The 24,284-nt window shown below is 36.0% G+C and overlaps 1 protein-coding gene across 1 annotated transcript; it reads left to right on the top strand.

Moving 5' to 3' along the window:
* Positions 1-702: 702 nt before the first annotated feature.
* Positions 703-24,236, top strand: si:ch1073-396h14.1 (disintegrin and metalloproteinase domain-containing protein 10). The gene is made up of 15 exons (XM_027148993.2): positions 703-918; positions 1,969-2,116; positions 2,190-2,308; positions 3,751-3,906; positions 8,787-8,866; positions 10,143-10,265; positions 11,344-11,436; positions 11,557-11,725; positions 18,395-18,558; positions 20,651-20,822; positions 21,614-21,758; positions 22,086-22,269; positions 22,562-22,661; positions 22,924-23,144; positions 23,707-24,236. The coding sequence occupies exons 1-15, from the start codon at positions 732-734 to the stop codon at positions 23,821-23,823; spliced, it is 2,178 nt and encodes a 725-aa protein (XP_027004794.2). The 5' UTR covers positions 703-731; the 3' UTR covers positions 23,824-24,236.
* The last annotated feature ends 48 nt before the right edge of the window (positions 24,237-24,284 follow it).

The following is a 24,284-nucleotide window of genomic DNA, read 5'->3' as shown; positions in this document are numbered from 1 at the left end:
CGATGTTTCTACATTCACACCTTCATATACAAAGTTTTTACCCAAGAATTGCTGCTTGTCTTATATATCATGACATGCACAAATTGCACCACAATAACACAATACATCTCAGCAATAGTTTTTTCTATGAGCCCTGACATTTATTTGTTTGTTTGTTTGTTTGTTTGTCAACAAATGTCATGATGGCCACCAGTGTTAAATGTGTTAATTCTGGGTTTTCACTAGAATTTGTGTATTTTTGCATGTTAGCTTATGACATGAATGTCATGAAATTTCACAAATTCTTTATTTTTTCATGTTTTTTTTTATCTGTTACAACATCTGTTAATGTAGAGTGCAAGTCTTTTTTTTTAATGTTCACATATTAGTCATGACATGATATGTTTACTGGAGGTCGGAGGTTCACCTTCACATGCTATTCACTTGATCACATATTATGCACATAATTACATGTAAAAAAGGTGTAAAGTATAGGAACTTTCAGAGCAGTATTGACCTTAAGATAGACAAACCTCACCAGTGCGTGTGTTCGGCATGTTAAGAATTATATACTAATTATTAAGCAATTTTAGCGGTAGCTCTCACGTTAAAGGTCTAGACTTGTCATGTTATAAACTTTGATTTAATTGCTTAAATCTTTAAATCTTAAATCTTTTTGACTTAAGCGTCAAGTGAGCTCATATCCTAAATAGAATGATTAGATATTTGGCACTTCAGGAAGAGACCCTGCCATGATGTCATCAGCAAGTCTGAATCTGCCTTGTATGTTGCTGAGGCTTGTTGAAGTACATGCATTCTTTTCCATCACATATGCTGACAATCACACAAATCTGAGAAACAACATGGCCACGGAAGCTCTGAACACTCTGCAGATCTATGTGGTGATCTTTTGCCTGGTTTTAACGGGACACTGTGCAGGTATGGCCGCTGCCTTTGGTTTCATATTCACACGTGATACTGATTTTACAGCTGCGGGGATCGGAAAAGGCCTCGGCTCAAAGTGGAGCGGTTAGCACTGGGGGCCTGTCTGTGCATGCCTTCCACAGATATACTTTCTGTTCTTATGTGGTCTGTTATTATTTCTATCATTTTTCTATTATATAGTACATATTGATACTTCAGTCTTGTTGAAATCTCTCTTGTTTTTATTCTCTCTGGCTGGTATATGATTGCTTTTCTAGTTCTCGTTGTAATTCAAATTGCAGAGGCTTCTTTAGAAGACAGTCCATATAAATAGGTTTTAAAAATGTTATTACATTTTAAAACATTACATCATTGAGATTGTGAGGATTTGGTTGAGACGAATTTGGGAAGTTTTAGTCAGGAAGCTTGTGGACACACGACCGTTCTGTAGATCCATACAGTATGCACGTTTTTTTAAAGATTTATCTGTTCAGCCACAAGTGCACTAATGAGACCAGGCACTGATGCTGAACAAGAAGGTCTATAACACAGTCGGTGTTCCAGTTTATCCTGTAAATGTTCACTTGGAATGAGGTCAGGGTTAAGTTCTTACAAACCAGCTCGCTTTGTGCACAGGGGCATTGTTATGCTGGAACGGGTTTAGGCCTCTTAGTTTCAGTGAAAGGACATTCTGTTCAGATGTGTGCTTCCAACATTTGAGGGAGAACCTGATTGATATGTGTTCACATATATTTGACCATATAGTCCTGCAACATTAAATAGAACTATAAATAGATACAATGTAAGATTTGCCATTTTTTAATAAGTACAAATCTGTAATCGTTTACAAATCACTGAGGTAAAAAAAAAACACAAAACAATTCTGTTATACTCAACATTAACATACAGTATATATGTATATGCCTTTGCTTTGTTATGTCAGTGATTTTTCTTGCAAGATGCTTTTCCAAATGCACAGCTGGTTAATTTCGCTGAAACTTTCCAGACTGTTTTCACACGCAACTTTGTTTTAATTTGGAATACAATGGTAATTCCCAATTCCAGAGGACTTCAAGGATATCCGGCAGTATGTAAAGTACTACGAGAGCCTTTCTTATGACAGAACCGCATTACTGCAGCAGCATCATCGAGTAAGACGTCACCTCACTCCAGAAACCCAGGTCCTGCATCTGGACTTTGAAGCTTTTCAGAAGTAGGTACTTTTCCACCTGACGCCACCTTAACTCCTGCTGAATGCTGTTTTATAAAGCTGTGGTTTATTATAGGGTTTTCCGTTTACGACTAAAGCCAGACTTTGATGGGTTTGCAGAAGATTTCAAGGTCCTGTCCAGCAATCAATCATGGAAAGGCGACCTCTCTCACATATATTCAGGAGTGCTGGAAGGTACAGTAACAGATACATGAGCATTCTGTTAAATGGAATTAGTAGTCAAGATTGCAGAAAAGGATTCAGAGTATGTTCACACTAGCAAGGGATAAAGGCGACAGCTCACCTTTAACAGTGTGCCACAATTTTAGCAACAAGTGAAATTTTAATAGTTTCTCAATTTTATGGCTCATGTACTGTAGTCCATTCTTTCTTTAATTCCCCCCAAAATGAGCTCCCATTCACTATAGGATGAGCAAAAATGGAAATGCTTTTTGTTTCATCCTGTCATATGAGAACATTTACTAAATGAGTATAGAAACATTATGAGGAAAAATAAAGCTTGGAAGTAATTAGCAGAGGTCAGCTTGCTGTGTTAAATTGCTAATAAAGCTAGTATGAATCTGAGCATGAACCATGTGAATCAAAACATTTTCCACACTGATTAGTAGATTGTTTCATTTGGTTGAACTAATTAGCTTTAGAATATATAAACGACACGGTGGCCGAAAAGTGCAAAACACATTAACAAATCCGAAAACGCAACGACAAGTCAGACAACTCGGAAACGGTATCGTTTTTGAACCTTACCGATCATTGGACAAGACACCTGTCACTCAAGATATACAAGTATGGAATCTTACGTGTAATGTGTAAAGTTATCCGTTTAAATATAAGAAAATAACAGAATTAATCCGTAATCCATTCCACCCATTAACTTTTCCCTGTGGCAGACTGTTGAACATCATGTATACCTTGAATGCCAGGTGTCTTGTTCAATGATCAGTACGTGTTCCAATCACAAACTATACCAACCTCTTTCGGGTTGTCTGAATTGTTGTTGTGTTTTTGGATTTGTTAATATGTTTTGCACTTCTCGGCCACAACGACAAGTGAGACAACCAGGAAAAGGTACGTATAGTTCGTGAATGGAAACTTACCGATCATTGGACAAGACACCTGTCACTCAAGATATACAGGTGAATGAAAGGTGTCTCGTCCATTCACAAATTATACTTATCTCTTCCAGGTTGTCTGACTTGCCGTTGTGGCCGAGAAGTGCAAAACACAACAAATCCGAAAACACATTAACAAATTCGGATTTGTTCATGTGTTTTTGGATATTTAAACTCGTTTTGCACTTTTCGGCTACCATAGCATACATATACATAGCTACTTCTCAAATCGGCTGATAAAGTCCCACAAGAGACAAACTATAATTTACACAACTTGCTAGCATGAAGTTAATCAGATACTTAGATTAACATTGCCGTCACCTCTGTTACTGCTTTGGAAGGCATCTTGTATAATTGCATGCTTGGTCTTCTTCTTTTAATGTCTCCTGGAATGCTTTACATTTTTTTTTCCTAAGCTTGACCTAAATTTGTTTGACTTTATAAATGCTGTAATCATCCTAATGTCCAACACCTAAACATCCTGTATTGTGCTTTACCACAAAGACGAGGTTGGCTCTTCGTGCCAGGGGTCAATCCTTGAGGGCCAGTTTGAAGGCTCCATCAAAACCTCCAATGGGACTTTCTATGTGGAAACTATGCAGAGGTACTCATCTGAGTCAACAGATAATCACTCTGTCATCTACCATGAGGATGATATTGGTAAGTAATGAGTTTATCATCTTGAATTAGATAAAATTACTGTGATTAGTCAAAATATTGCTGGTGTTGGAAGTTTTATTTGAGTTTTGTACTGGACAGCAAGGGACGTCATGAATTTATTAGCTCATAATATAAAAGATCTAGCGTGTTGTCCATAGTTTTCGATTAATAATTACTGATTACAATCATACCTGAAGACAATCAACACTGTTTTGAAAAACCAACCCTCCATCACCATTGTTCCAGAGGGCCAGTCACTGTTGATCTTTGTACTCGTGACTAAGAACTTATCACCAGCAAATAATCACTTAGAAAATGTTTATTCAGTAGTGACTTAGGTTATGACACTGTCAGGTAACTTTTAATAAATATTTGTGCATGCAGTAGATATGCTCTTTATGAAATATTCTGAAAACACTGGTTTTCAGTCTTCTTTAAAAAAAAATTAAACCTTTTATTCTAATAGCTCCATTCCAATACTGTAGAAAAAGACTCCAGACAATAAACATTTAGGCTGATTATCTGCATCTAGTTTAAATGAATACATTTATTATGTTGCATCTATGAACATGGTAGCTCAGCAGTTTAAAGTTTACTTTATTGACCTGTTGTTCAAGTGTAATTACTGTCAGAGAGCCAGTGTTGTGTCCGTTAGCAAGACCTTCAACTTTCAGCTGCTCATATATTTGGACAAAACAATCGATCAAATGAATAAACATTAAAATATGATCTAACGTTAGAAACTATTTAAAACCAGAAGACAAAATCAGCAACATCAGTTATTTTGTCAGTTGCAAAAATGTACAATATTCTTACACTATATATAGGCTGTGGGTTGGGGGATACATATATCTAACACTGGTCTGGACATTTGGGTTTGAGTCAGATGAAGTTTAGCTTAAAGTAGTTAATATATATTGTTTTATTCGTGTGTGTGTGTGTGTGTGTGTGTGTGTGTGTGTGTGTGTGTGTGTGTGTGTGTGTGTGTGTGTGTGTGTGTGTGTGTGTGTGTGTGTGAAATCAAAAAATTTTTTATTTGTCACATACATACAGGGTACAACATGCAGTGAAATGCTTTTTGCATCTGTCTGGTATTTAAGGAATTGGGGTTAAAAAAAAACCCAAAAGGAGATAGAAAAATAAAAATTATAAACTATATAAAAAACTACATAAAATATGAAAATATATGTGAAAAAATAATGTATATACATAAATATACATAAATGTGTATGGTTTTTAATGATTGTCCTTATAGTGTCTATGTGCAGTATGGTGTGTATAGAGTGTATAAAGTGGCACTGTGCTGTGAAAGTCCAGAGTTAAAGTGTCAGTGCAAAAAAGGTCTGCAGAAAAACTGTGTGTGTGTGTGTGTGTGTGTGTGTGTGTGTGTGTGTGTGTGTGTGTGTGTGTGTGTGTGTGTGTGTGTGTGTGTGTGCATGCTTGCGTGTGCGTGTGTTGTGTTAGATTCATCTTCTTTGTTGTGTGTGCTGAAATTCAACTTTGTAATACTGTATATTTGATGGTAAACAATGACTTTAGCATGTGAGCTGTCATGGTCTACTGAGTCATGTGATTGCACTTATACCAAGGTTACCCTAGGACATTTCCCAGGCTCAGGCTTACACATTACATAAAACATGTACACATTAAACACTTTTAATCATCTCAGTTTCTGCATCATGTTCATTAATGGACCCTATAAAGCCTATAGTTTAATGTGTAACTTTATGAACCTATTCACTTTAAGAGCACATGATGCTGAAATGAGTCTTTGAATGTCCTTGAACAGACCTGCTTTAATGTATACACATCCTTGAAATCTCCAGATGGAAAACTTGCATGATTTCTGGAACATACAGAAGGAACACAACATGATCAAAAGGCTCGCAAGGACTCAATTAGCTTTTTAACACAGTGCTGGCTCAGAAACACTGGGTTCAGCATGTTCACTGAGACTGCTCAAACTCACTGATTACATTTCATTCCTTTACTACTTCACATGGGGTTAATTCAGTTGCAGAGATCACAGCTTTTTTTCTTCTTGAGTTTGTTTTTGTAGACCCATGCTTAAAGTTTGAATTAGCTTGCAAAATTTTGAGCAAAATTCATGTCATAATTCATAATTCATCATTCAGTTTTTCATTCTTTACTTTCTTTTGGTCTTGAAATCGAGATTGTTTTCATTTGCTTCAAACAGTAGCATAATAGTTTTGTATCATTAATAGCCACATTAGCATTTTTGGTTTTAATCCTCAATTAAAATCACAAATTATGTTGTCAGGGCCGAACACATAAGTGCCATCGTTTCTAGCCAACAAGATTGTGATGATTGAAATAGGCTGTTTTCATTTCCACTGTTCCTCTGTACAGGGAAAGCCAGGGTTATTTTCCAGGCTTTCCAATTTTCACTGATTGTGTGTCTTGATACTTTCATCGGAGACATTCAACCTTAATTCACGTTCTGGAAGTCATTTTATAAATGGGTCAGTGGCTAAGAGTTACCCTCTCATGCACTGTCTCACTTTACAGATCTAAGAGACACCTCCTTCTGCTCCATTTACCCACACGTCTGCCTTGTTTGTATAGTGGGATTTCTTTTGGCTGGTTGCTGTATACTCGGGTGGTGTAATCTGATCACACTCTCTATTTGCATGGTCACATATATGAGGTACATATATGCATGTATGAGCAACCTATATATAACATATAAATATTTTTAGGCAGGTGAGGTTTGCCACCGTCTAGTGGGTTGACAGGTTGTCAGGATTTTTTTACTATAATTTTTTGCTACAATTTAGGTTCAGACTGGAAGTTGTGTACTATAGATAGGGAGTTGTCATGTGGAATTTCATAATGGTGTGTGTTTTTTTGGGTCATTGGGATGGGGTTTGTCATTTGGGTAGTCAGGATTGGGTGATTTGGGTTGTTGGGATGGTACATTACTGAAAGGGTATTCAGTATACATCTTCTCTACACTACTCAACCTCTCAGCCCCACCTGCTTCATCCGCCCTTACTGCTGAAGACATTGCTTCCTTTTACAATGAGAAGATTAAGAAAATCTGCCAGACCTGCACTTCTGTCCCAACTGCATCTACATTTTCACTGCAGAAGTCATCCAGTCTTGTGATTCTTCCACCTGCCCATTGGATCCACTCCCTTCCACTATGCTCCAGACAATCTCACAAGACCTTCTGCCTTTTATCACCACAATCATCAATGGCTCATTAACATGTGGTCATATACAAACTACCTTCACAAAAGCAAGGGTTATTCTCATCCTGAAAAATCCTGCTCTGGATCCATCAGACAACAGTACCTACTGTACAGACCAGTATCACTTCTCTTTTTCAATAATTCTTGAACGCATTGAGTATAATCAACTGTCTGTCTATTTCTCACAGAACAACCTCCAAGATCTCAACCATTATAGGTCTCCCTATAAATGCAATTCGTACTCTGCAAATGATCCAAAATACAGCGGCCATCTTCAAGTGATGGGTGAAGACTTACTTCTTAGTGAGCTAGCAATAATTGAACTAGCAATTTTTTCCTGTTTGTTGTATGTGTATATTTAAAAAACAAACACACACACCTTAAACAGAGTTTTAGGTAAGTCTATAACCTAGTGAACCAGTGTTGATGTACAGTCTTCATCGATAGAGAATTTTTGTAAATGGGTTATTCGTATGCATTTAACAGTTAATTTCTCAGTGTGTGTGTGAGCACTGATGTAGTATTAGATAATACATAACAGGTTGATGAAAGTCCATTAAAATGTTTGTTATCAGTGTAAGTTAGAGCCAATATCGACTGATCTATTATCTACAAAATTTATGATGTGTTTTAGTAACAGCAACATTTTTTAACGAAACAAAATTCAACAAAGCAGCATTCCAGGACTGAAGTTCATTTTGTATCACTGCTATCAGTGTCTTTATGCTCAGAGCTGAAACATTCCTCCAAAAGCCAAAAGACGTTTGCCAATGTGCCTCGAGGCCTCTGTGATACAATTGAGAAATTGCAGACACCAAAAGAACGCTGGCTCAAGGTTCCACTTTCATCCAGCAGAATTTTGCTGCCAAAACAAATACTACTTAAATACAAAATCTTAGTCACAATGTCAGCTGAGGTTACATATGGGTTGGTAATGGACCCAAAATTAACCAAGTATTAGATATGGTTGGTTACATGTTGGCAATTTTTGGAGTACAAAATGTCATCAAAACCAGAAATGTGTCTGCTTAAAATTGAGCCAATACAACTGCAGATTCCATAATAAACATGATGTCTCTAAAACTGAGTATATTTGGCATGGGGTCATCTGCTGTCTTCATATAATACGTTATAACATTTTAATACAGTGTGTACTGTTGTTCTATTTTATTTGTACGTTTATGAGCTCACCAGAAGGTTTCAGATGACATATGGTAGAAGACCAAAATTTCTGGTCTAGACTACGCCCACTTCCGTTTCAAATCTTATTATAGATACAGATATGTGGAACAGTAAACAGATAAAGATGCAGATAGTGATGTTGTGTTACACCCATAGAGTTTAATTTGTCATCTTACATTAAACCAAACAGAGATATAAGTTTCAAATCCTAACTACCTTGGTACCATCCTTTTGCACCAAAATAGTTAAGCAGTAAATCTACCTCACACCCAAATTTTAACTAAAACTTAAGAGGCTGTAAAAATGCTGTTGTTGAGCAAAGTTGTATATTATGATCATGTTCTCATCATCTCATTACACTGGTTCAGCAGTAAAAAGTCCAAAACCAAGTCGTCTTCCTGCCTCAGAGGCCCATTTTGACTTATTTTTAGAGCAGGTCTTTATTTAATTGCCAGTTTAACTTGTGTGTGTTTGTGTGTGCAGATGATGTTCCTATGGTAGGTGGTCATGCTGGATTCTGTGGTACAGACCGGTTGCAGAGTCTATTCCAAAGCCTCAGACAGGTCAGACATGATATCACTGCCACACACACACATTTAAGCACACGTTAAATTCAGACTGTCTGTTTCACTCCTCTTCCATCCTGGGTTTCTTCTTAGCAAAGTTTAATCATCTTCATCAAGACGTTAGGACATAGAATTAACTTCAACCTCAGAATCTCCATCCATTAAGCTTGGGAATGTTCAGGGTGTCTTGTTATTCGTAAACTAGCTGTAAATGAGCCCTTCTGTATCAATGTCTTTCTGATTGAAGTTCATTGCCATTATGTTTAATTGAAATAAAATATAAAATAAAAATGTCAGCCAAAAAACAGATTATAATACACATACCCCCACACTAAAACATACACACACACACACACACACACACACACACACACACACACACACACACACACACACACACACACACACACACACACACACACACACACACATAAATATAAATCTACATGGTCATAGCTGCTTTTTCATGGGACATAAAAACTTTACCTAATCTCTAAAAAAAAAAGTATCCTTTACTATCCTGTAAATTCTTATTAGAATTCAACATGAGGTGTGTTACATTTCTGCTAGACCTGTTTCCTCTCCAAAATTTCTTACAACTAAGGCTGCACCTTAGTTATTGTTTAAGCTTTTACTGTCATGCTGAATTCCTAACCCAAATTCAATAGATATATTGGCCAACTGTCATAATAAATTATAGCAAAATGTCTAAGCTTTCTGCTTCTTTCATAAAACATAAACACTTTCATAAACCTTTCTGTAAACTTAATGATCATGCATTTAAGTCTTCTAATATGTAATGCCTCACTGCTTTATGTGAGTTTCTTGCCTGCTTATTGGCTTATTGAGCAAATATACAAAGTATAATAATATATATTTTTTTACCTTGTAAAAAATGTTTTTTGTTGTTTTTATGGTCATTTACTGTACAGTATCATTGGTTCTAGTCCCAGGCTCAGGTGCTTTAAACATCTAGTTTGTGAAAGTCTGGTTTTTGAATTTTTTTTTTTATTATTTGTGGTTGAGCACTTGCATGGCTATATATATATATATATGCTAATGATGTTAACAGCAGTTATTGTTCATGAATGGGCTATGCCGTCATTCCAATATATAAAAGCCATTGTTTCTGAGGTATTTTAATGACAAAAACAAACCTCTCATTAGATGCTTTGTGCATTCCAATGTATTTTTGATCATTTTTAAATATCGTCTAAACAGATGTGGACAGTTTTCCTACTTTTCTTATATTAACCCCTCTGTCAACTCACAGGATGAACCACTGCCCAGGTCAAAGCGTACAGTGGACCAGTCCAAAACTAGCTGTCTGCTTCATCTGCATGTGGACTATTTGTTTTATCAGAGATTTGGCAGCATCGAGTCTGTCGTTGCCCAGGTGAATGCAGAAATCCAATACACAGTGGTCATTCACTCCAAATGCTGAACTGTTCTAAAAGTTTAAAATGAATATTTTATGTTGTTTTATATACGCTGTTGTACATTTCTCCTCACCTTGCACTGTATAGTGCTTTCTTTATTCGTTAAATGAAGAGACTCTTAGAAATGGTGGGTGGGGAACCTAAAGCCATGTTCTGCCAAGTTCATTATACCCCACTTCCTCATGATTCTGGGAACTCGGTGTTCTCTCAACTCAATTTGACAAAAATCGGACATCAAGTGATGTTTGTATGCTAAAGATAAGACCTGTGTACTCCGTGGTGATTGTGAATGTTGTATTTGGATCTCTTTAACTGCTTTCACACTACATGAGGTCACTTATATGTGTATTATTTTTGGTTAGAACATTATGTAAGTCTATTTCTATTCTAATAATATCAGATCAAGGCTCATTCATGGGCTCTGTGCCACGGCTCAGTCTGTACTCCAGTAGTTTGTTTACCTCTGCCACAGGTCTGGTACAACAACAACAGAGCTTTCATTCATATTATTACTCTTACAGTTTACCAAATCACCTTACGCAATTGACTCTAGATTTATTAATTATTTACTGTCAGATTTCTACATCTGACATAACTCCATTTAATAAGTACACCTATCTACATTTTTAGAAAGCTCCAATTATGACACTTTTTGAGTGTATGATTATTAGTTGTTGCTTTGAAGTTGATGAAAAATGTGGATATATATCTTATTTGTTAGTAACATTAACACCCTTTTAAATAACAATGACTGGCCATAATTTTTTCCAGTCTTAACCAGGCTTCAGTGAGTATTGGGTCATGTTGGATTGGACTGTGACAAAAAAAAGAATTGTTTTGCAATTCATTTAAATCCCAGTGGAAAAGCTTTTATTGGGGACAGAGTTGGAGAGTATTAAATGCATTCTTTTCTATTTCATAGTTATGTAACAAGCTGCATTTTTCCTAATAAAGAAATTTAAATAAATAAATAATAAATAATTGTATATTTATGAAGTTCTGTACCTATACTTGAACCTTTCACACTTTTTGCAGGTTGCATCATACATGAAAGCAGTAAACAATATATTTCATAAGGCTGAGTTTGATGGGATTGATGTAATTGACTTCAAGGTGAAATCGATGAAGGTAAGATTTCTTCACATGTTAATTTCACAAAAGTCCACATAAGTTGCTTTGTTCAGTTCCGTTAACATCCAAATGTAAAAATTTCACTGGTCGTACCCAAAGATAAAGCATCATTTTCAGTTTGTTTTAGAATTAAACCCAGATGACGTGCTCCAGGAGACTTTCATTGGCCCTGAGAAGCTGCTGAGTCTTTATTCAGAAATGAACTGGGGAAACTACTGCCTGTCCTACCTGCTTACCAACCGTGACTTCAACGGCGTCCTCGGTCTGGCCTGGGAGGGAAAGCCAGGTGAGATGTTTGTGTTTTTGTTTGCTTGAGCAAGGATGCTTTAATTGTTGAAGATATGATAAAATACACACCTTGTATAATACACTTACCCAATTTCTATCAATATTATAAGTCATTGACTGGGGAGAACCCATGCACAGTGAAAGTAATCAGGCACAAAGGTTTATACAGTTTATTATTTATCCCACAAGATGTTTAAAATGATTATCGGCTATTATTCGATATTATTATTATTTCTGGACTTTCAGTTAAAACTGGACAAACATGACACACATGCTGAAGTAGATTTCATCCTATGTCCCCATCATCACATTCATCACTAATTACTCCTTTCCCTGTATCATAACATGCTCCTGCATTGTTACTATAAGTATACAAATATGCATGCAGTGGCGACTAGTCACATTAGTTAAATTTAATATACAATGCAGATATTGAATGTAAATATTAGTTCTATATATTAAATGACAAGATTCTGCAGTGTCTGAAGTTTGAATGATTCTCTCCCACATTACAATAACTTTCTGATTTTGAAATAATGGATGGTCCAATACTATAAAGTGAATCCTGATTAGGCTTCAATATGGAACAGTTTCTGGAATGTTCCTTTTGTCTATAGTTGTTCCTGAGGTGACTTCATATTGAAACAGTGCAAGCTGATAACATCCACCTATTTCCTCCTGCGAACTGGTGTGATAAGGGGCTTTCTAGGAAAAAATGCAGGCATTAAGTAAAGTTCATAGAAAAGGCCCGTATAGACTTCCTACATAACTGATTACGGAAATATCCTACACATGCAACATCATTAAACAGATGCTCCAGATACTCCAGATGCGTTTGTTTACAGTCACTTTGACGGGATCACTGCCTACTTTCTCACAAATCAGATAAAGTATTTATGAATGTTAACTGGGGCTATTTTTGTATGCCAGGACTTGGACTTCCTGAAGTCAAGCCTTTGTCAGAAAATTCTTTGTGTTTTCTTTATGTTTAACTACTTATACCTCATATACTGTACCTTATTTTATGCATCCACATATCATCTGATCTGAAGATGATAAATGTAACATTCTAGTAGTGACAGAAACAAAATTAAATGTCATAATATTACTCAACAACAGCAAATGGTAGGTCCAAGCAAGTCAATGAGTTCTGTTTAGATATTAGTTATGATTTGCACTGTGAATTTTGTGAAAATGGTTTGTACATTGGGCATTAAAGTATGACCAGCTCTTTGACATCACGTAGTCTTTATTTGTATATTAAATTAAGGCAATTTAAGGTTTCATTTAACATTTAAGTATTTTCTTATTAATTACTGTATGTAATAACCCAAAAAATCTTTTTTTCAGGAATACAAATGTTTATGTAAATAGGCAGTACTATACATTGAAGAAGACTGAATGAGCATTTTTCCCAGCATTTAACAGACACCCTTATCCAGAGCAACTTACATTTTTGTGCACATGGGATTCAAACTCGCAACCTTCCAATTGGTAGCCCAACACCTTAATCACTAGGCCACCACATCCCCCACTGATTCACTAAAATAATGTATCCTACATTAATAGAATGAATGCACTGTATTAGTGTAAGATTTATACTTTATGGTAAGTTAGCTTCTCTGTGACAATTTCAAGAAATATACAAGGAAAAAAAGGAAAAATAAATAAAGGAATAGTGATATCTTCAGTTCTGATGCTGGTAAAAAAATTAAAAAACAATGTTTCTATAAGTAGTCAAAATTCTTGCTAAGGACCTCTTTTAATTTTTCAATTTAATATGATGTTAAGGAGTGGAAAGTTTATATAAGAAATGAAGCCTATCATAATGGAAATTAAAAATGAGCAGTATACTCTATGATATTTTAACCGTTACTCATTTATGCAGTGTGGAAGTCGCAGAATTTTTTACCCTGATTACGCTCCTGTGGCGTTTCAGATTTTGTTCTGTTGTTCTGCTGTCCCGATCGGTGACAATGCTGCCTGTGTTTCATCTTAGCAGGAGGTGATAATCAAATCGGGCAATCATTGTTGTTGTCAGCTGCCTGAGATGTGATTGGACGAAAACAGGGGCGTGAGCCATCACAAATGGTGACGTGTCGAGAAAAGTATGTGGCCTGACCCAACTTCTCTGCCTCCCACTTACCCAAATTTAAACCAGAAACAAGGAATGACCACATTCCTCACGTCGGATTAGTCTCCATGGTGATAGACTCAGTGATAAGACCGGACAGGTTATGCACAAAACATTTAATAACCTTATTTTCATCCAAACACTTTGTCATGACTTTTTTCCAGGTCCAGTCATCAAACATGTGATCCAAACATCCACATGGCAGTTGTGTTTTGTGTTGTAGTTGAATAAACTGGACTAATCTGGGCCGGCACTGAAATGTAAACTTGTCGACCTCTCATGAACAATGCCTTTACCACAACAAAGGCCCCTAATGGCTTTGGTATGAGCAATGGGACTTGTTTACGCTTTGCCGTGTAACAACTAGCTTATAACCACAATTGCAGAAGGAAGTTTGAGTTATCAGGATGTTTTTGTTTTTAATACATTTAATTAGATATCTTTTTAAAATTATATTATGGATGACTGATAAAACATCAGACAAATTTATGTTCTTTCTGTGCAGATATGAGATATTTGCAGAAAAATGAACACACTTAATTCTCTGCAAACAAGTTTGCAATGACATGTAATGCACTGAGATATAAATCTGAATACAGATATACAGCTATACAGCTAAAGATACAAATCATTGACTCACATAAGTGGAATGTGGCACTTTGTTTTTTCATCCCAGCATGTCCTTAGAAGAAAATGTTGGAAAATTCCCTCCTGCTGTGGCATTGCCCTTGAAAAGTCACTGAATCCCAAAGGTCTTTGAAGATTTTGTTTGTTTCACCACTTTTCCTCTCACCAGGCAGATTGCAGAAGCATTGTTCAATTTGATAAAAATAGCTTATCGGAATAAGGTTTATTGACCAGTACTATAGGGTTTATATGTACAGGAATTTGGTGTGTTGGTGCATAGTAATAATAGAATGTCACATACATTACAACTGAATGTAGAACTGAAACATGTATATTAGTGTAAGATTGACAAAAGTGGATTATATACATTTTATAGGTGTTTCATTGGAGACCACTATTTTAAATCTAGTGCTGGGCAACAAATACATTTTTTATTCTTGATTAATTGCATATTCATGCGTTAACATGCCCAGCTCTATTTAAATCTGATGCAATATATGGCTGCTTCCCAAACCAAACTGTAATTCCAGTAATAACAGTTCCAATAAGACACTAGAGCATATATTTATGTCAAAAAATATCACCAGACTTGTCCTAGTGTGAACTTTCACAGCTAACAGTGAATGTTATTGCAAAGTTCTGAGAAATAATATTATTTAAGAAATAGAAATAATATTATTTATTTATTATTATAGAAATAATATTATTTATTTATGTACTTATTCTAGAAAGTTCTCTGTTTTAAGTTTAGGCTGTAGGTTTTTATTCTAATATGTTATGATTTTACAGGTTTTTACAGGTTTACACAGGGTCTTGTATGACAGATACTATCTAGAAACAATTTTAACAACATGTATAATCCTTGGTGAGGTTTTCTGGAAAGAGACATTTTCAAACAGTGATAGGTTACATTCCCAGCTTAGGTTACACCAATGCTGTAAACCTACATGTATAAAACTGGGAGTTCGAGCTTGTTGCTCTACTACACATGATGGAATGAGGTGTCGCAGGACTACGTATCCCTCACTAGGGTTGGTTTGTTGTTTTTTTCCAAACATATCTCTATCTTAGTCTTGTGAAAACAAATCTGGATATAACTAAAAGCTAAACCAAAAGCTATATGTAAGAGATGTGACCTCAGTGCGAGGAAAGTGGCCTTGCTGAAAACCGTAACCAGGACACACACTGTTCTCTTGTCATCTCATGTGAAATTTTTTTTAAATTAATGAGTTGAGGTCACAACACGGGAACATTCAATAGGGCAGGAATATAGAATAGCAAGAATCCTGAATGTGTATCACTTCTAATGCTGTCAGCCTGCCATCAGCTCCCTGTCTTATAAACACACTTTCTTGTGAGTCTCTACAAATTTTATGTGAAAGTGATGTAATCCATCATCTTGTTTGTGTACACCCTGGCTTGTTAAAGAACATGGAACATGGAGCAGACCAGATTCTGTAACTTTCCAGGAATACTGTTGGTACTGTAGAGCATTCCCAAGCTGCCCAGCTGTCCTTCTAGGCAACTGGTACGGAGTCACATGAATGCTTTCAGAGAAGTGGCCAAGGGCTGTAGAGAAAGGGCGTAAACCAGGCCATAGGAAAGATGCATTCGACTTTCAGGATCTCATATGAACTTTCTTATATTTGTTGTTCATATTACTCTGTGGTTATCTAGATGTGTTTTGTATTTTTATGTATATCCCAATAGTTATTGGTTCAAAATAGTCAGCAAGGTCTTCTGAGATGAGTAGTGTCATTTACTATCATACACAATGAGCAAGATATTTATTTGATGACGTGTGGGAAAAGAACTGAGAAATTATACAATAGATAATCTTAAAAATCTTAAATTTGGAAATTTTACTCAGTTGAAAGTCAGAAACTTTTAAATGTAGTGAAATATTAAATAGTAAAATAGAAACATTTCTTTTATTGGTGAAGTTTAATATAATTTTTTTCATGCAGCCTGATCTATACATTTATCTGGAAACATGATTCACTCTCTGTAAATTTCCTGCTCATCTGCACGACTAACCCTAAATTGCTTTCTGATTAGTCAAATATCCTGTGTTGCCAATATTTACCATTAGTTAGAATTTAACTTGTTACCTAGCTGATCGTATTGGCTACTGGAATTGATTCTAGTCTAAACTGGCCTTAGAAAAGTAAAAAGGAAATTAGCAAAAAATTTCCTTAACAATGTTTTTTTCTAAATGAGACAGAGTTCATATTATTTAAAAAGCCTCATCCTGAGCTCATATGATTCATAAATTGCATACTGTCACTGGCTGAATGATACAAAAGCAGACCAATGAGATATGGTATTACTACTTTTCAGGTTAAAAAAATAAATAAATATAATAATAAATGTAATAAATATTTTTTAGTGATTTCAAACACACCAAAATCAAACTTAAGTATAGTAAGTAGGTATACTTTCCAAACCTGTGACTAATATCCTCCTGTTCATCGTGATCAATTTACAGTACATTGTGGAAATAATGATTCGAAAGTTTAATGTTTAATGAAGTCCATTAAGCTAATATTTAATTCAAATGCTAATATTGTAACTGATGAGCTTAAGTAAAACATGTTTTTATCAGTACGTGGAAGCCTAACTACATTGCAGTAGACGTTCAATCTGTCAGAGTTTAGGTTCAACACACCTTTCATTATATTTACAAGGCCCTCAAGTTTTGAAGACAGTCAAGCGTGACATCTCCAACCCAAAATAAACAATCAAACAAATAAATGAATAAATAATGGGGGAGTTGGGGGCACGGTGGTTAGTGGCTTATTGGTTAGCCCGTTCGCCTCACACCTCCAGGGTCGGTGTTCAATTCCCGCTTCCCCTTTGTGTGTGTGGATTTTGCATGTTCTCCCCGTGCCTTGGGGTTTCTTCCGGGTACTCCGGTTTCCTCCCCGGTCCAAAGACCTGCATGGTAGGTCGATTGGCATCTCTGGAACATTGTCCGTAGTGTGTGATTGTGTGAGTGTATGAGTGTGTGTGTGCCCTGCAATGGGTTGGCACTCCGTCCAGGGTGTATCCTGCCTTGATGCCCAATGACGCCTGAGCACAGGCTCCCCGTGACCCGAGAAGTTCGGATAAGCGGTACAAAATTAATGAATGAATGAATGAAGGAGTTGTTGTGTTAGGTAAGGATCACTGACCGCAGTATAACCAAATACAAAGTATTTGTTTAATTTCCATTTATTGATTTGTGTGTGTGTGTGTGTGTGTGAGAGAGAGAGAGAGAGAGAGAGAGAGAGAGAGAGAGAGAGAGAGAGAGAGAGAGAGAGAGAGAATGAGAGAGAGAATGAGAGGTGTTGTTTATTGTAAGTGTTTGTTGCCTTTTTGGACTCCTTTATCATTTAAATGGGCTACCATTTAAAACAGTTCGTCTCAAGCCCAGCCATTTTTAGAATCATGATTGATGTCCCGTCCGGAGACAAGCTGTTTCGTTTTGAGGTTTTGGTCAAACCGACCATCGAAAATACCCTCTCTAATGAATGTTTTTTTTTTCATTGGTTGTTGTGTTAAATCTTACCCAGATATGACTATTTTCTGATTGGCTATTGTGTAGCCTCTTTTTTTGATTGGCTGATAAGTGTCAGGCTCAACTAAGAGCTCCAGGTGACGCGCTTGATTCCTGCCCTTTTCCATAGAGACAGCAGTGCGTACTGATACATTTTGGGTGCTGTGGCATATTATATATATGATAAATAGTCAAAAAGTTTTTCTGAGTGAGAAATATGATGGGGAGAACGTGACAAAAGACCGAAATGCTTTACTGTCACTCTCAATGCGTGACACTTGACAGCCCTGTATTTAAGCTCTATCAGTGCTCTTATGACCAAGCAGTTCTTCCTTTATTATTTCTTTCTTCTTCTCTGTCCTCTGTAGATAACTGGGGTGGGATCTGTTCCAAACCCATACACACACAGGATGGTCAGTCATCCAGCCTGAACACTGGTCTGATAACACTGAAGAACTTTGGACGTTACCTTCTGCCCAAGTTTGTTCAGCTGACCTTTGCTCATGAGCTTGGCCACAGTCTGGGAGCTCCTGTGAGTTCAAAACCTTCTCACCATTAATCAATGAGATGACCAGAACTTTATGGTTCCTTAGGATGGGGGTTGCAGTCATGCTGTTACAGATTATACCGTATAAGCTCTTTACTGAAATGTGTTAAACAGAACTTTTAGACATTATGTCTGAGATGAGTTGTTTTAGATTTATTCAGGTTCAGATTAAATAAATTCAAGTTACCTATAATTATAAAATGTATGACTATATGTCTCTTGGATCCCACTTGAGACCCATGGGATTAAGTAGAATTTTCCATTTTCTATGCTGGTGTTAAAAAACAAGAACAAAGCAAGAGTTAGCAGATCAGGGAAATGCCGGTCCATGTTAATGTCAACAAAATATCTGGTAATTTCAGGGTGTTAAAAAAGGACCTGGAAAGAAGTGTTGGGTTAAAGGTCATTTAGGTGCTTTTTTATGTGCCCTTTGTGTGTCCACTGCTGTGTGACTTTTTCTCCAGCTGTTGAAACGCTTTTCTACTGTACCTGCGTCATCGACCTTTTGTTGTTCAAGTTTCCATGTCCATATAAATTAAGCTACTTATGTCAGTAGTTAGAAGGCGTGCAGAACTAATGCATAACTGTTTCCAGACTTGTAGGAAGATTTGTAGGAAACGATCAGAGGAATGATTTTATCTATGAATTTTACATGGAGCTTTTGTTCTATGCTCAAGTTCTCTTATTCCTCTCTGTGAGGTATTTTCTCAGTATAAATATAATTGTAAGTGCCAGGCATAATTACACATAAGTACTGCCATGATTTTTTCACATAACCATTAAATGATTAGTTATTTTGTTACAGATTTGTTTCAATATCGCTTTAATCCTCAATACACGGATGCTAATTTTGTTAATAATCCAGAAACAGGTGAATTTATACATTTGTTTTATGTTTAATATATATAAATCTATTTTATATATATATATATATATATATATATATATATATATATATATATATATATATATATATATATATATATATATAACTTCATATACACAACAAAACAAACAAACAAACAAAGAAACAAACAATAACAATGATGTCAATAACAATAATAATAATAATAATAATAATAATAATAATAATAATAATAATAATAATAATAATAATAATATTAAATAGTTAGTGTACAGGTGAGTTAGTATACAAGCTCAGTTAGTATAATCACACAAATTAAACTCCACAGCATGAACCTATCCTGGCCCAGATATTATGTGAGCAGAGAAAAGTATTTCAGAACATCAAACAAACTTAGCTAATGTTTGCAATTAATACAATTTTTTTTATTGTAGGTTTGGACACATTTGGTAACATGAGGAATAAAACACGATGACTGTTGATTATATTAATATTACAAAAGTTCCCCAAGTGTTTTATGCTTGTTACACCACAGCCATTTACCTGTGATTACAGATTTGGATTAGATATAGATATATCTTTTCATTTATAGTTTTGTGAAAGTTCAGGAAAGTTGTTCTGTTTTCACATATGTGTTACACTTGATGTTAATTATACACAATAAAATGCAGATTGTCATGTTACAGAGAAACTGCAAAATAGAAAGGTGACAACGTCCCTATAGCAAAAAATGTAAATAAAAGATTTACATCATTTAGCAGACGCCCTCATCCAGAGCGACTTACATTTTATCTCATTTTTGTACAACTGAGGGTTAAGGGCCTTGTTCAGGGGCCCAGCAGTTGCAGCTTGGTGGTCATAGAAATCAAACTCACAACCTTCTGATTGGTAGCCCAACACCTTAACCACTAGGCTACCACATCAAGGCTTTGCATCTAACTGTTAAAAAGTCAAACAAATATGTTAAATAAATGCCTCTGTACAGTAAATACAACCCTAATATTCTTTTTCGAAACTATATTTTTAATATTTTGTTTTTAAAAGCATCAATCCTGTGTAAATTATAATAGAAACTATATATGACATACATATCTTCATAACTATATTACATATTTAAACATTAGTATAACCATGTGATTTGCAGCTGCAGTGTCTACCCTCACTATGTCATGCCTAAGTGTCATATTCACTGTCTCTGTATTTGCATGTTAGCATGATGAAGGCTCGGATTGTGGTGATCTAGGAGTCACTGAAGGTAAAGGATATTTCCTGATGTTCCCACATGCTGCAGATGAAGTGAAGGAGAACACCGACCGTTTTTCACCATGTAGCCTCCGGCATATGAGCCGTTTGCTGGAGATCAAGAAGGACAATTGTTTTGTTGGTGAGACATCAAACTCAACAAATTAGAAGAAGGTGCTACATCAGGGATAGGCTCTAACACCTGGAGGGCAACATCGCTGCATATTTCTGTGTATAATTCATCTAAAACACTTGATTCAACTCGTTATGGATCTTAGAATTAAACAATGTGCCAAACCTTTATAGTTCCCATTCCTGATCTTGATGATTTATCTGTACATGTCTCAGTTTGCAGTCTAAATCTGTTGGTCTTTATGTGAAACAAAATCAGAGACAAAATCAAAAACTCAATTGCAAAATCAGAAACACAACAACATGAAACATGAAAACCAAATCAGAAAATTCAAAATCGTGACATAAAATTCTCACTCTGATTCATGAAAGCTAATTCATAAATATGACAGCAAATTTAAACATTTGGAAAAGCTAAATAAATTTATATTCTAAATCATGAAAATTCTGAAAATAAACAACAAATTTGGAAACAGGACAAGAAAGCAAGAAATGCAACAACAAAATCAAAAAAGAAAGCCATGTTATTCAGAAAAACAAATTACTCCTCACTATTATAAAATAAGTAAATATGCATTCAATCTTATTTCTAGGTTAACTAGATAAAACTAGATGATAATAATCTTATGATAATCATAAGCCATGTCCAAAATATAAACGAGTGTATGAGTTCCTTCAGATTTGTTCCTAAATTTGCTGTTGTGTGTGTTTCACTTTTACAGGCCACAGAAACATTCTTTGAAATGTCTATAAATGATCGTTGTGTGTCTGACTGTATGTGTGTGTGTTGTCTCCTACTAGTCAGCAGTCAGCCAATCTGTGGAAACCGGATTACGGAGAAAGGAGAGGAATGTGATGTAGGACTCAATGCAAATGATCCGTGTTGCTACAGTTCAAAGGAGCCAATAGAAATTCAGTGTCGCCTAAAACCTAACAAACAATGCAGGCTGGTATTCCGTTATTGGTTTATCCACACATGACCTTCATGTAGCATATAATTCAGCAGTTTTTAAATGTTACACAGCTTATCCATCAGGTTTCTTTATACCAGCTTAACACTGGATATCTACAGTACACTAGCTAGAGTTAACTGCTAGTCAAAACTACCATATTGGTTTGGATAAATATTCTAGCATAAGAAAATCTGAGAAAGAAATAGATCTAAGTGAACTGAGAATGTATGAGAAAACTCCCATTTAAAGTGAGAAAACTCCCATTTACAAACTCCCATTTGTATTATATTATGTCATTATGTTTTTTTTCCATCCCTCAGTCCGAGTCAAGGTTTCTGCTGCAGCTCTGGATGTGTCTTTAAAACCTCTGGACAGCTGTGTGAGGAAGACTCAGAGTGTCGGATGAAAAGCATGTGTACAGGAATCTCTGCCACATGTCCTCAACCTGCTGCCAAGCCAAACCTGACAGTGTGCAGTCTGGGCACACGGGTTTGTCATAACGGGGTGTGTCCAGCATTATCTCAAGTCTCAGACTGTGGCTAAATTTGTCCTTAAACCACCAACATCTTGTTTTGTATTGTGTTTTTGAATATAATCCAATAGACTACAAAGGAAGGTTGTAAATGTGTCACTGTTTGAGAAATACAGGCCTGTAAAAGAGTGTGAATTTGGAACATATGACTCTTTCGAGGGGGGTCTAATGGCCTATTAATAGGAATGGGAGCTCTATAGATTGATGGAAAAGTTATAGCTAATCTGGCATTTGTGATTTCATGTTTTTGCTTGCGTTGCACAGGAATGTTCACGCTCCCTGTGTGTGCTACACGGACTGGAGCAGTGCGACTGCCTGGGGGGAGACAAGAAAGAAAAGTGTCACATGTGCTGCCAGCAGAGAGGTAAAAGCCATGTTCAGTGCTCTAAGCAGAACAAGTAGGGAATTTGCTGTTTTCCCAGCATCTGTTTTTTTGCTTGGCATAGATACTCTCATCTTGCTCTTAATTGATGTCTATGTGCTTTGTACAGACACTCAAAGTTTTGACTGTGGACAATAAAATATGCTCCAAAAAGTACATTTACTCAAGTATTTTCCACCCCTGATTATTAATAATAGTCTTAATGTCTTAATGCTGTTACTAATCACTAATTGTTTGTAATTAGGAAACCCCAAGACATGTGCAAGCACCACTTCCTCTGTGCTCTCAATGTACTTTAAGGGACAGCGGGTGGCATTGCTGCCTGGATCTCCATGCTACAAAAACCAGGGCTATTGTGATCACTTTCAGACATGTCGCTTGTTGGATGCAGACGGCCCCATCGCCAGACTGAAAAATGTCTTCCTGAACCTGCGAGAGTATGATGATGTCGCAGACTGGATGAAGGTTTGACTTACTTTAGAAGTTTATCTCACTACACAGCATCGTTTTTATTATCTATAAGAACTACGATGTACACAATTTGTTAGTGTGATGGTAGTTGACGAGTCGAGACTCATTTGAAGCATGACATTTGCTTTTTTAGCTTTGCACAATAGCTACAATAGAGCTACAATATATAATTGTATTTGTATATTGTTTTAAACAATGTCTTAAAGTAGCTTCTCATAAATATAAAGATATTTAAATATAATTATAAAGACATATAAGACAGCGGTAAGTGTGGCAATGAAAAACTCCCTGAGACGACATAAGGAAGAAACCCCTATAGGAACCAGACAATAATATAAAAATGTATCTGCCCCAAACCAAATCCACTTTCTGATGTGGTTTGACCTACAGTAGGACTCAGAGTTGTCTAAAAACAGGGAAAAAACTTCACAGTGTAGCCACACATTGTGTAGGTTATTTTGGACCACTGGAATCTTTTCACTTTTAGTCACAAACATTATCCAATCTATCATCCTTGTTTGATATTAATCTGTATTTTCTGTGCTGTGTTTGACAGGCCCACTGGTGGGCGATCCTGCTAGGCATCCTGGGAGTCTCGGCAGTAATGGCTTTCATTGTCTGTCTGTTTGGACGCACACCTAAGAGTGTCAATAAAGAAGAGACTACACAATAACCGAGCTAGAAATATGCTGGACAATACAGACACTCTGTTGTTTTATACCTGACAGTATATTTAAGTTTCTGTGCCCATGCTCATTACAAAGCACTGATTTTTAATGTTTTTTATAACTCTCTCTATGCATTAATAACATTTAGCCTGTGTATGCATGTCACATTTGATTTCTGTGTTTCTACAGAATCAGTGTGAGAGTTGTCAGAGGAAAAAGGCTCCAAGAGCTAAGAAATATCAGATGTGAAAACTCATTCATTTTAGTAATGTAAACTCTTGAAATTGTAAATGTAGACTTGATACTTGTAGACTTTTAAAATTTTTTGCCTCGTATTCAGAAGCATGTGGGTGGTATTGCCCTTATCACAGCAAAATGCAGAGTACAGCTAAATAAATGACTCATTATTTAAGAGAAATGGTATTCAGAGCTGTTCATTCTGCGTTAACACGGACAATTCATTATT

The sequence above is a fragment of the Tachysurus fulvidraco genome, chromosome 2 (genome assembly GCF_022655615.1).
Source record: "Tachysurus fulvidraco isolate hzauxx_2018 chromosome 2, HZAU_PFXX_2.0, whole genome shotgun sequence".
NCBI classification, from domain to species: domain Eukaryota; kingdom Metazoa; phylum Chordata; class Actinopteri; order Siluriformes; family Bagridae; genus Tachysurus; species Tachysurus fulvidraco.
Note: the sequence above shows the minus strand (reverse complement) of the source record. Positions and strands in the feature narration are given on the sequence as shown.